The 11,481-nt window shown below is 56.1% G+C and overlaps 1 protein-coding gene across 1 annotated transcript in view; it reads left to right on the top strand.

The window, feature by feature from the left end:
• Window positions 1-11,481, top strand: part of ABCA7 (ATP binding cassette subfamily A member 7) — an 18,921-nt gene that overhangs the window by 1,428 nt on the left and 6,012 nt on the right. Inside the window, 30 exon segments of the mRNA XM_023512620.1 lie at window positions 471-495; window positions 1,338-1,383; window positions 1,527-1,737; window positions 1,835-1,974; window positions 2,116-2,232; window positions 2,387-2,554; window positions 2,687-2,916; window positions 3,260-3,436; window positions 3,754-3,976; window positions 4,105-4,326; window positions 4,402-4,603; window positions 4,824-4,934; window positions 5,145-5,316; window positions 5,868-5,999; window positions 6,103-6,242; window positions 6,432-6,569; window positions 6,749-6,933; window positions 7,020-7,095; window positions 7,397-7,599; window positions 7,854-7,902; window positions 8,075-8,179; window positions 8,244-8,398; window positions 8,638-8,762; window positions 8,848-8,946; window positions 9,118-9,363; window positions 9,621-9,653; window positions 9,785-9,962; window positions 10,052-10,221; window positions 10,856-11,033; window positions 11,257-11,372. Coding sequence (XP_023368388.1) covers window positions 471-495; window positions 1,338-1,383; window positions 1,527-1,737; window positions 1,835-1,974; window positions 2,116-2,232; window positions 2,387-2,554; window positions 2,687-2,916; window positions 3,260-3,436; window positions 3,754-3,976; window positions 4,105-4,326; window positions 4,402-4,603; window positions 4,824-4,934; window positions 5,145-5,316; window positions 5,868-5,999; window positions 6,103-6,242; window positions 6,432-6,569; window positions 6,749-6,933; window positions 7,020-7,095; window positions 7,397-7,599; window positions 7,854-7,902; window positions 8,075-8,179; window positions 8,244-8,398; window positions 8,638-8,762; window positions 8,848-8,946; window positions 9,118-9,363; window positions 9,621-9,653; window positions 9,785-9,962; window positions 10,052-10,221; window positions 10,856-11,033; window positions 11,257-11,372 — 4,372 coding nt within the window.

The raw sequence follows: 11,481 nt of genomic DNA on the forward strand, positions 1-11,481 counted from the left end.
TTGGCGGGTCCGGGCTGGGGATTCGAACCCGCCACCTTAGGTGTACATGGCTGGCGCCTTAGCCGGTTGAGCTATAGGCGTCACACCTATAATATTAGCACTCTGGGAAGCTGAGGCAGGAAGATCCATTGAGCTCAGTAGTTTGAGACCAGCCTAAGCAAGAGTGAGACTCTGTCTCTACTAAAAATAGAAAAAGTAGCTGGCATTGTGGCAGGCACCTGTAGTCCCAGCTACTTGAGAGGCTGAGGCAGGAGGATAGCTTGAGCCCAGGAGTTTGAGATTGTTGTGAGCTAGGCTAACACCACTGCACTCTGAGTGAAACTCTTTCTCAAAAAGAAAAAAAAGAACTGAGCTCAGTGGCTCAAATCTGGAATCCTAGCACTCTGGGAGGCCAAGGCTGGTACTAAATAGAAAAAACTAGCTGGATGTGGTGGCACATGCCTGTAGTCCCAGCTACTGAGGAGGCTGAGGCAAGAGGATTGCTTAAGCCCAAGAGTCTGAGGTTGCTGTGAACTATGATGACGCCATGGGGCCCCACCCAGGGGGACAGAATGAGTCTCTGTCTCAAAAACATAAGTAAATAAAGGCTTGGCGCCCATAGCACAGTGGTTACAGTGCCAACCACATACACTGAGGGTGCGGGTTCCAACACTAATCTTATTAGTACTAAACAACAATGACAACTGCAACAAAAAATAGCTGAGCGTTGTGGTGGGTGCCTGTAGGCCCAGCTACTTGAGAGAATGAAGCAAGAGAATCGCTTAAGCCTAAGAGTTTAATTTGAAGCTGCTGTGAGGTGTGACATAACAGCACTCTACCGAGGGCAACATAATGAAACTCTGTCTCAAAAAAAAAACCCAACTCATAAGTAAATAAAAAGAGACTCCAGAGGCCGGGCGCAGTGGCTCACGCCTGTAATATCCTAGCACTCTGGGAGGCCAAGGCCGGTGGATTGCCTAAGCTCACAGGTTCCATACTGGCCTGAGGCAGAGCAAGACCTTGTCTCTAAAAACAGCCAGTTGTTGTGGCTGGTGCCTGTAGTCCCATCTATTTGGGAGGCTGAGGCGAGAGAATCGTTTGAGCCCTAGAGTTTGAGGTTGCTGCGAGCTGTGACACCACAGCACTCTACTAAAGGGCAACAAAGTGAGACCTTGTCTCCAAAAAAAAAAAAGAGAGAGAGAGAGAGAGAGACTCCAGTTCATGAGAACTTGTTTGAGTCTATGTGCTTCTCTGAACCTTGTTTTCTAGTTTGTAAAATGGGGACAGTAATAGTATGAGCCACCTGGGAACTGGGCAGAGTGAGTGAGGCCTCAATCAAGGTCATTGTCTCCCCAGAGATCGTTGGGCAGGTTTGTGGAGGCAGCTGGGGACCTGGCCCAGGAGGTAAGAAGGTCTGCCAGGAAAAATGAGGGAACTTCCTGTGGGCAAGTTTTCAGGGTGCTGCTGGCAGTTGCGTGCCCTTGCTGAGGACTGGAAGTGGGACCAGGCAGCGGAGTCACCAACGCCCCCTGGTGGCTTCTCTCTAGCTCCTGACGTTGCCCAGCCTGGCGGAGCTTTGGGCACTACTGCGGAGACACCAAGGGACAGATCGCCCCCTGGAGTTAGTGTCAGAAGCCCTTTGCAGTACCAAGGGGCCGAGAAGCTCAGGGGGCCCCTCCCTCAACTTGTATGAAGCTAGTGACCTGTGGGAGTTGGTGGGGCAGGAGCCGGCGTCAGTCCTGGCTGACAACAACTTGAGTGAGTGACTGACTTCGGTTCCCCCATCTGGGAAGCAGGGGGTGGGGTGGGGGATGGGGGGCATGGGGGCGGAGCTTCATGGCTCCCCCACCCTCAGGCCCCGCCTGCTCTGGGCTGATTGGAACCCTGGGCGACCACCCGCTGTCCCGATTGCTCTGGAAACTCGTGAAGCCAATGCTTCTGGGGAAACTGCTGTTCACACCTGACACACCCTTCACCAGGCAGCTCATGGCCGAGGTGAGGGCGGCCCTGATACTGGGGCAGAGGGCGCTGGCCAGAGCCCTCACGACACTCTCAGCCGGGTGGGTTGGGGCCAAGCCAGGGGGACGCAGAAGCTTGATTTTGAGGTCATGAGTAGGCCGGGCGGCATTCCTGCAGGTGAACCGGACCTTTGAGAAGATGGCTGTGATAAAGGACATCCAGGAGGTGTGGGGGGTGCTTGGACCCCAGATCTTCACCTTTATGAACAACAGTGCAAATGTCGCCACGCTGCAGGTGGGTCCAGAATGGAGGTTTGGCTTCTAGGTGTCCCATTCTGGGCAAGGGTGTGGAGGTAGAATGTAGAATCCACGGTAAGGAGGGCAGACAGGTCCTGGCGAACCAAAAGAAGGGTTGATGCAGGCCCCCACCTTCACCTGCCACTCCCTAGATGCTCCTGCAAATGTGGGACAAAGGGAGGGGGCGACCAGGACCTGGAGACCAGGACCGCATGGAGGCCCTTCGATCCTTTCTGGACTCTGGCGGCGATGGCTACAGCTGGAGGGATGCCTATGACAACCTGGGGCGCCTGGTGGGCACGCTGGGCCGTGTGATGGAGGTTAGGGGCTGTTCACTTGGGGATCTCCGTCTGAGGGGGGAAGCAGGCCCCTGAGGTCCCGGGAGTGGAGCAGAGAGGTTTGAGGAGGGCAGACAGACCTCAACGCCTCGGACTCACAACCCCGCCCCCCAGTGTATAACCCTGGACAAAGTGGAGGCAGTGCCCTCGGAGGCGGCTCTGGTGTCCCGGGCCCTGCAACTGCTTGAGGAGCGCCGCTTCTGGGCTGGCGTCGTCTTCTTGGGGCCTGAAGACTCCCCGGACACCATGAAGAGCCCAACCCCAGGCCTGGGCCCCGGCCATCTGCGCATCAAGATCCGCATGGACATAGACGTTGTCACCAGGACTAATAAGATCAGGGACAGGTCGGGGTAATGGATGGGTAGGGGCCCAATGCTAGTGGGCGGGGCCTTGGGTCATTCAGCCTATTGGAAACCTTGATAGAAGAAAACTTGGGCCGGACAGCGGCGTGGAGGTGGAGCCCACAATTCCTTAGACCAATTGGGGTCCGTGAAAGGCGGGGCCCACCTGATGAGAGGCGGGGCCAAGGGCATGGGCTACTTTGGGAAGGTGCAGGTTGAGGAAGTGGTGAGCTGGGCCGAGCAGGTATTTGAGCCCGCAGGATAAGGACAGAGCTAGTGAGTGATGAGCAGGACTCGGGGAGTTTCTAGCTCTGCCCTACAGCTGACCACCACGTCCCTCTCGCAGGTTTTGGGACCTGAGACCGGCCGCGGACTCCCTGACCTACCAGCACTATGTGTGGAGCGGCTTCGTGTACCTGCAAGACCTGCTGGAGCAAGCAGCTGTCCGCGTGCTCAGCGGCGCCGCCCCCAGCGCTGGCCTTTATCTGCAGCAGATGCCCTACCCATGCTACGTGGACGACTCGTGAGCTCCCCCTCCTCCCCACTTTTTCCCCAGCCGCCAGGTCTTAGGTCTTAGAGTGGGGTCCAGATTGTATTCGGAACATTCATGCAGTCCAAACTGCGAACCACTTGCTGGTTTAGGGGGACCACTGGGAAGAGTAGGGTTCCCAAGAATCTGGGGTCTCTGGGTACAGGGAGAACCTGGCCTATGCTGACAACTGGAACCTGGAGTGTGGTTCAGGGTTCTGAGGATAAGGGAGGCGAATCTCCATAACTGGCTGAGCCTTAAGATACTGGGACATGGGTCTCTGTCTGCCTCTCAGCTGTCTGGCCTTCCAGGTTCTTGCGCCTGCTGAGCCAGTGGCTGCCACTCTTCCTGACGCTCGCCTGGACCTACTCGGTGGCGCTGACGGTGAAGGCTGTGGTGCGCGAAAAGGAGACGCGGCTGCGCGACACGATGCGCTCCATGGGGCTGAGCCGTGCTGTGCTCTGGCTCAGCTGGTTCCTCAGCTGCCTCTGGCCCTTTCTTGTCAGCGCAGCTCTCCTGGTGCTGGTGGTCAAGGTGGGTTCGCCTAGGCCTTTCCAGCTGCAGAATGGGTGCAGGAGAGAGTGATCAGCAGGAGGTAGCATGGGTGGGAGCCTCAGGGCCAACTCAAGAGTAGAACTCTGAGTTCCTGGTGCCTTTCACAGCTGGGAGACATCCTCCCCTACAGCCACCCGTTGGTGATCTTCCTGTTATTGGCGGACTATGCAGTGGTCACAGTGATCCAGAGCTTCTTGCTGAGCACCTTATTTTCCTATGCCAACCCAGCAGCAGCCTGCAGTGGCCTAGCCTACTTTATGCTCTACCTGCCCTATGTCCTGTGCGTGGCCTGGCGGGACGAACTTCCTACAGGGGGCCGCGTGGCTGTGGTGAGGGCCAGGTCAGGTCTGGTGGGGGGCTCCCTTGGCTGCAGCTGCTGCTGACCAACCTGCTCCTACCCACAGAGCCTGCTGTCACCTGCAGCCTTCGGCTTTGGTTGTGAGAGCCTGGCGATGCTGGAGCTACAAGGTCAGGGTGTCCAGTGGCACAACCTGGGCACTGAGCCCATAGCAGATGTCTTCAGCCTGGCCCAGGTCTCGGGCCTGCTGCTGCTGGATGCTGTGCTCTATGCCCTTGCCACCTGGTACCTGGAGGCTGTGTGCCCAGGTGGGCTGTAGGGAGGAGGGGTTCCAGGCCATTTGGTACCTGGAGTTCTGTTCCCCATCAGAGGATGAGGCTTCTTGGCACATGGGGCAGGGCCTGAGGCAGCCAAGTAGGCTCTCCTGGTCAGGCCTACCTGGCTGCCCTGACTCCAGCAGTGTGGCCAGAAACTGCCAATCTTTGATAAGGATGGGCTCAAGAATAACCAAGCATACCTTCCTCCCAGGCCAGTACGGGATCCCCGAACCCTGGAATTTTCTCTTTCGGAGGAGCTATTGGTGTGGTCCTCAGGCCTCCAAGGGTCCTGCCCCTTCCCCTGTCCTGCAAGACCCAAAGGGTGAGACCTAACAGGGCTTAATAGCCATTTCCTGATTTGGAACCCCAGACTCTGGCCAAAACAAGATTCCACAACTCCCAGTACCTTGGAGTCCCCTAACTCCCACAGATCCCAGCCTGAGAGGACCTGACTCCATAGACCAACTCTAACCAACTCTCAGGCCCTATAGACCCCCATGGCTCCACAGCTGAATCTGCATGCTCTCTGCAGTGCTGGTGGAAGAGGCACCGCCTGGCCTGAATCCTGGAGTCTCCATTCGTGGCCTGGAGAAGCACTTTCCTGGCAGCCCACAGCCAGCCCTGCGTGGGCTCAGTCTGGACTTCTACCAGGGACACATCACTGCCTTTCTGGGTCACAATGGGGCTGGCAAGACAACCACACTGTGAGCTATTGGGCATTCCCTTCCCTTCCCTAGAGCCTCAGTTTCTCCAGCTATTCAATGGGAAAGGCATCTGGGAGTAGGAACCCCAATCCCTTTTGGGTACACAATATGCAGGCAATAAGTATTTTCTCTGAGCCTCAGTTTCCCTTTCCTATAAAATGAGGATATAACACCCTTTTAGACTAGGCATACAATAGGTACCCTGTAAGTGCTGGTATCCCTTCTCTCTATGAAGGGGGCTGCTTTTTTTTTTTTTTTGAGACAGAGCCTCAAGCTGTCCCCCTGGGCAGAGTGCCGTGGCATTACAGCTCACGGCAACCTCCAACTCCTGGGCTCAAGCGAGTCTCCTGCCTCCGCCTCCCAAGTAGCTGGGACCACAGGCGCCCGCCACAACGCCCGGCTATTTTTTGGTTGCAGCCATCATTGTTGTTTGGCGGGTCCGGGCTGGGGATTCGAACCCGCCACCTTAGGTGTACGTGGCTGGCGCCTTAGCCGGTTGAGCTATAGGCGCCGAGCCGAAGGGGGCTGCTTTAAGACTCTTGTATCCCCAGGTCCATCCTGAGCGGTCTCTTCCCACCCAGTGGTGGCTCTGCCTTCATCCTGGGCTATGACATCAGGTCCAGCATGGCAGCAATCCGGCCCCACCTGGGCGTCTGCCCCCAGTACAATGTGCTGTTTGACATGTGCGTTTTGGCAGGCCTGGAGTGCAGTGGTGGGGAAGGGGTAGGGTGCCCCTTGAGCCCTGCCTGCCATGTTAGTCACTCTACTTTGCACCTGTGGCCACAGGCTGACTGTGAGTGAACACATCTGGTTCTACGGACGGTTGAAGGGTCTGAGTGTAGCTGCTGTGGGCCCTGAGCAGGACCGTATGCTGGAGGACATGGGGTTGGTCCCTAAACAGTGTGTGCAGACTCGCCATCTCTCTGGTGAGCCCACCTCCCAGGGAGGTCACTTTCACAGGGGAGGGAGTTGGGACTTTATCCCAAGGGTGGCAGATAGCCAGGAGACAGACCCGGGAGGCCCAAGAGAAGCCAGGTACTAAGGTCCATATGTGTAGACAGTCCTGCCTAAGGCTGGGCAGGTCACACTGAGATACCACCCCTGGCCCCACCCAGGTGGGATGCAGCGGAAGCTGTCAGTGGCTATTGCCTTTGTGGGGGGCTCCGAAGTTGTTATCCTGGATGAGCCCACAGCTGGTGTAGACCCCACGTCCCGCCGCAGCATTTGGGATCTACTGCTCAAATACCGCCAAGGTAAGAGTTGGGGAGCCCTGAGGTTCCCCTGGATTATGCTTGAGAGGCCAGAGAATGTTTCTGACAAGGAGGCTCTGGGGATGGGGTTTTGAGGGAGGAGCCAGAGACTGCTACATGAGGTAGGCAATGCCTAGTAGAGGCCACAGGTTGGGCAAAGACAAGGTGGTCCCCATGCCCAGGTCGTACACTGATCCTTTCCACCCACCACCTGGATGAGGCTGAGCTCCTGGGAGATCGTGTGGTAGTGGTAGCAGGTGGCCGCTTGTGCTGCTGTGGCTCACCACTCTTCCTGCGTCGTCACTTGGGCTCTGGCTACTACTTGACACTGGTGAAGGATTCCCCACCCCTGATCACCAGTGAGAAGGTGAGAGCTAGTCTTCTTCTGCCTCTTGACCCCTGAGGCTCTGCCTAGCCCAATTGCCAAGCCAGTTGGTACCTCTTTGACTACAGGGTGACACTGACTTGGGGGACAGCATGCATGCCAGGCAGGAAGGAGAGATGGGCAGCTCAGCTGTTGAGGGCAAAGGTGGGAGAATGGGGGGGTGGGGGGTAGTGGCTTAATTCAGGACAAAAGAGTGTCAGAGCCCCCAACTAGACTCCTGCCTGAAACCTTGGGCTGAACCCAGAGATGCACCTTCCCCTGACCTCTAAACCTGGTCAAGCCCTGCCCTTAAGTTCTTATCCCAACCTCTGTCTGCAGGGACTATTGCCTCATGAGTCACCCAAGCCCCTTCTCCAGGAAGACTGAGCTGGGAAGGGGCAGTGCAGGACCTGGGGTAGGCTCCTGGGTCTGGAAGGGCCCCTGAAGCCCTCCTTTGTCCACCCAGATACATCCCAGGTTCTGGCCCTGGTGCAGCAGTGGGTGCCTGGGGCGCGGCTAGTTGAGGAGCTGCCCCATGAGCTGGTGCTGGTGCTGCCCTATGTGAGCGCCCTTGATGGAAGCTTTACCAAGCTCTTCCAGGAGCTGGACAGGAGGCTGGGGGAACTGAGGCTCACTGGCTATGGGATCTCGGACACCAGCCTCGAGGAGGTGTGGGGGCTGTGTGGCAGTTGGAGGGCTGGGAAGAGGACTGCCTGGAGGTGGTGGCATTTTGAAGGATGAATAGGTGTTTGTTTATTGAGAGCAAAGGCATTATGGGGGAGGAGGCATAGCACACAAAAAGGTCTGGAGGCTTAGAAGTCCCTGGGGAGGCCTCCTGGACCCATGGTGGATGAGGGGTTGAGGGCTTTTAAATTCTCTCCTGTTCGTGTCCAGCCTCTGAGTCCCCTGCTTTGTCTCCCCAGATCTTCCTGAAGGTGGTAGAGGACTGTGATCTGGATGCAAACCCAGAGGGTGTGGCCACAACTCCCTGACCATTAACCCCTGACCCTGGCCCTAAGTTGGACCTAAATAGGCCAAGCCCCAATTCTTTGCCAAATTCGGCCCAAGGCACAGCCTTGAACTCTGTCCCTGATTCCTGGCACCCCCATTGACTTACTAACCCCTGATCCCGATGGCCCCACAGAAAGCAGCTATGGGCAGTACCCAGGGATGGGCATTGCTGGCTCAGACTTGACTGTGCAGCTAAAGATGCTGCTAGGGGATTCAGCCCTGGGGAATGGGGAGCCGGGTGAGTCCTTTCTGCATGTGACCCCTTCTGGTGGCATGAATACTGACCCTCTCTTCCCCCACAGCTGGGTCAGTGTCCAAGACCCAGGTCCTACAAAGCTCTGAGCCAGATGCTGTAGTTCGGGTGCAGGGCTGGGCACTGACCCTCTACCAACTCCGAGCTCTGCTTCTCAAGCGCTTTCTGCTTGCTCGCCGCAGCCGCCGTGGCCTGTTTGCTCAGGTGAGGGAGGCCCAACACCAGGGGTCTTGGTGCTTGGGAGCCCCTGTGTGTTTGTTCTCTACCCTGGCCATCCACACAGTAGCCTAATTAAACTGTTTAACCCCATGTCGTGTGTCCCCAACCCTAATCAGTTATTGAGGACACTGGGGAGTCATGAGTATTCTAGAACAGGAGCAGGGATGAGTGCAAGCGAACCTGGAGAGTAAGTTGATGCAGTAGCTAATGGGCTGGTCCTCCAGATCCTGATGCCCGCCCTCTTTGTGGGCCTGGCTTTGACATTCAGCTTCATCGTGTCTCATTTTGGACATTATCCAGCTCTGAAGCTTAATCCTGCCATGTATGGTGCCCAGGTGTCCTTCTTTAGGTGGGTACAGAGGAAAATGGCCAGGGACAGGAGGGCTGGGCACCTGTGGGCACAGCCCTGACCCTACACCTCCCCCCACACACAGTGAGGACGCCCCAAGGGACTCTGCACGTAACCACCTGCTCATAGCACTGCTGAGGGAGGCAGGACTGGAGGAGTCCTCCATGCAGAATAGCTCCCACTGGTGAGGGCCCCTCTTACCCTCTCTGGCTTTGTGTTTCCCATCTGGGCTCTGAACGGTGGGCCTCCGGGGGTGCCTGGAACATCCCCTGTGCCTACCTGGGGGCTGGAAGCCTCCATGTTTCTGGAGCCCCCAGATGCCAGGCACCCACAGCTGAGTACCCTGACCCTGCAGGGCCCCCGCATGTGCAGAGCCCATCTCCTGCCAGTTGGTGGTGCCTAATGTTTCTGGCAGTGGAAACTGGACACCAGAGTCTCCATCCTCAGCTTGCCAGTACATCCAGCCTGACTGTCCAGCTGCTGCCAGGGGCTCCCCTCCACCACAGGCGCTGACCAGCTCAGGGGAAGTGATACAGAACCTCACAGGCTGGAACCTGTCTGACTTCCTGGTCAAGACCTACTCAAGTCTGGTGCACCATAGGTTAGCTGCTGTCCTAGATCTCAGTTTGCCAGGCTGTAGCATGGGCTATCCACTGGGGTTGGGCAGCTGGTCCAGTCCTAGAAAGGGTATGGTAGATGTCCAGCCTGAGGCTGTGGGCTAGGAGCCTTCCAAGTGCCCTCCATACCTTACCTCTGTTAATTGTCTCTGTGGCACCACTCCCCATCCCTCCCTCTCTACCTCCATCTTTTTCTCCTGCTATCCCTGTTTCTCTTGGTCTTTGCCTGTCTCTCACATAGCCTGAAGACTAAGAAGTGGGTGAATGAGGTCAGGTAAGGAGGGGCCTGGCTTGGGGTCCCCTCCTCTGATTCTATGCCCATGCCCCTGCCAGCCCATAGGGAGCTCTCCCCATCCCTGATCCTTGGCCCTCAGCTGCTCCCTCTTTTCTCACCTTGCATCACAGATATGGAGGCTTCTCACTGGGTGGCTGGGATCCAGGCCTACCCTCAGGACACAAAGTGGGCCACTCTGTGGAGGAGCTGAGGGTACTGCTGAGGCCCCAACCTGGTGGAGCCCTTGATCATGTCCTGAATAACCTCACAGCATGGGCTTATAGCCTGGATGCTCAGAACAGCCTCAAGGTGAGCACTGGGGATGGCAGATGCATCCTGCCAGTCAGAGCAATGTCTAGCCTTATCACCCTGACCCTGTGGCCCTGACCCCACCGCAGGTGTGGTTCAACAAAAAAGGCTGGCATGCCATGGTGGCCTTTGTTAACCGAGCCAACAATGCACTCCTACGTGCTCACCTGCCTCCAGGCCCCACCAGCCATACATACAGCATCACCACGTTCAACCACCCTTTGAACAATACCAAGGAGCAGCTTTCTGAGGCCACAAAGTGAGTCCTTTGGCCCTGAGTACCCTCCACTGCCTCAGTCATTGATGTTTGGGTGATGGGAGTTAGATTTGAACACTGCCACACTCACCATGTAAATGGGGTACAGGAGCTGCCTATCTTTTGGCCAGGATAATGGAACATTATCCTTTCCCAGTAGCCTTCATCCTACCAGAGTCCTGTCCAACCTCTCCTGTGAAACAACCTAGCCATCCTCCTCTCTAAATGACTTGTACATTGGCTCAGCACCAACAGCTCAGTGGTTAGGGCACTGGCCACATACACCAAGGCTGGTGGGTTCAAAACCAGCCCAGGCCTGCAAAACAATGACAACTATAACAAAAAAATAGCCAGGCCTTTTGGCAGGTGCTTGTAGTCCCAGCTACTTGGGAGGCTGAGGCAAGAGAATCGCCTGAGCCCAAAAGTTTGAGGTTGCTGTGAGCTGTGATGCCACAGCACTCTACTGAGGGCAACATAGTGAGACTCTGTCTCTAAATAAATAAATAAATAAATAAATAACTTGCAACACATCCCCCACCAGTAACCCTGTAGACCTTTGCCCCATGAATGACATGTTCAGTTCTACTCTCTGCAGCTCATGCACCTCATCCTACAATTCTTGTGCCCTCACCTCCAGGATGGCCTCCACCATGGATGTCCTCGTCTCCATCTGTGTGGTCTTTGCTATGTCTTTCATCCCAGCAAGCTTCACCCTTGTCCTCATCGAGGAGCGTGTCACCCAAGCCAAACACTTGCAATTCATGGGGGGTCTACCCCCCACCCTATACTGGCTTGGCAACTTTCTCTGGGACATGGTGCGGGGACTGTTTAGAAGGGTGGGGGGGGACTAACCACTATTTGCTACTGCCCCTCTGTCCTTTCTGGGCAAGGGCTTGTTGAAAGCAGCTTGGTGAGGTCTTCAGGATTGTGAGAGGCATCAGGCCCTCCTACCTTAAAAGCAGGGAGGCCAGGGTGGGGCACAGGGTCATAGTCCCTGCCCTTTCACATTAACAAGGGTAACTTCCATCTCTAATGCAGTGTAACTACTTGGTGCCAGCATGCATCGTGGTGCTCATCTTTCTGCCCTTCCAGCAGAAGGCATATGTGGCCCCTGGCAACCTGCCTGCTCTCCTGTTATTGCTACTATTGTATGGGTGAGGTCCTTGAAGTCCTTCAAGGCTTTTTCTTATTGCTCCAACTCCCACAAAATGCTGTTGAGGGAGATAGGACTCTACAGCAGCTTCTTTTTTTTTTTTTTTTTTT

The sequence above is a fragment of the Otolemur garnettii genome, unplaced genomic scaffold (assembly GCF_000181295.1).
Source record: "Otolemur garnettii isolate 467f Iridium unplaced genomic scaffold, OtoGar3 scaffold00029, whole genome shotgun sequence".
NCBI classification, from domain to species: Eukaryota; Metazoa; Chordata; class Mammalia; order Primates; family Galagidae; genus Otolemur; species Otolemur garnettii.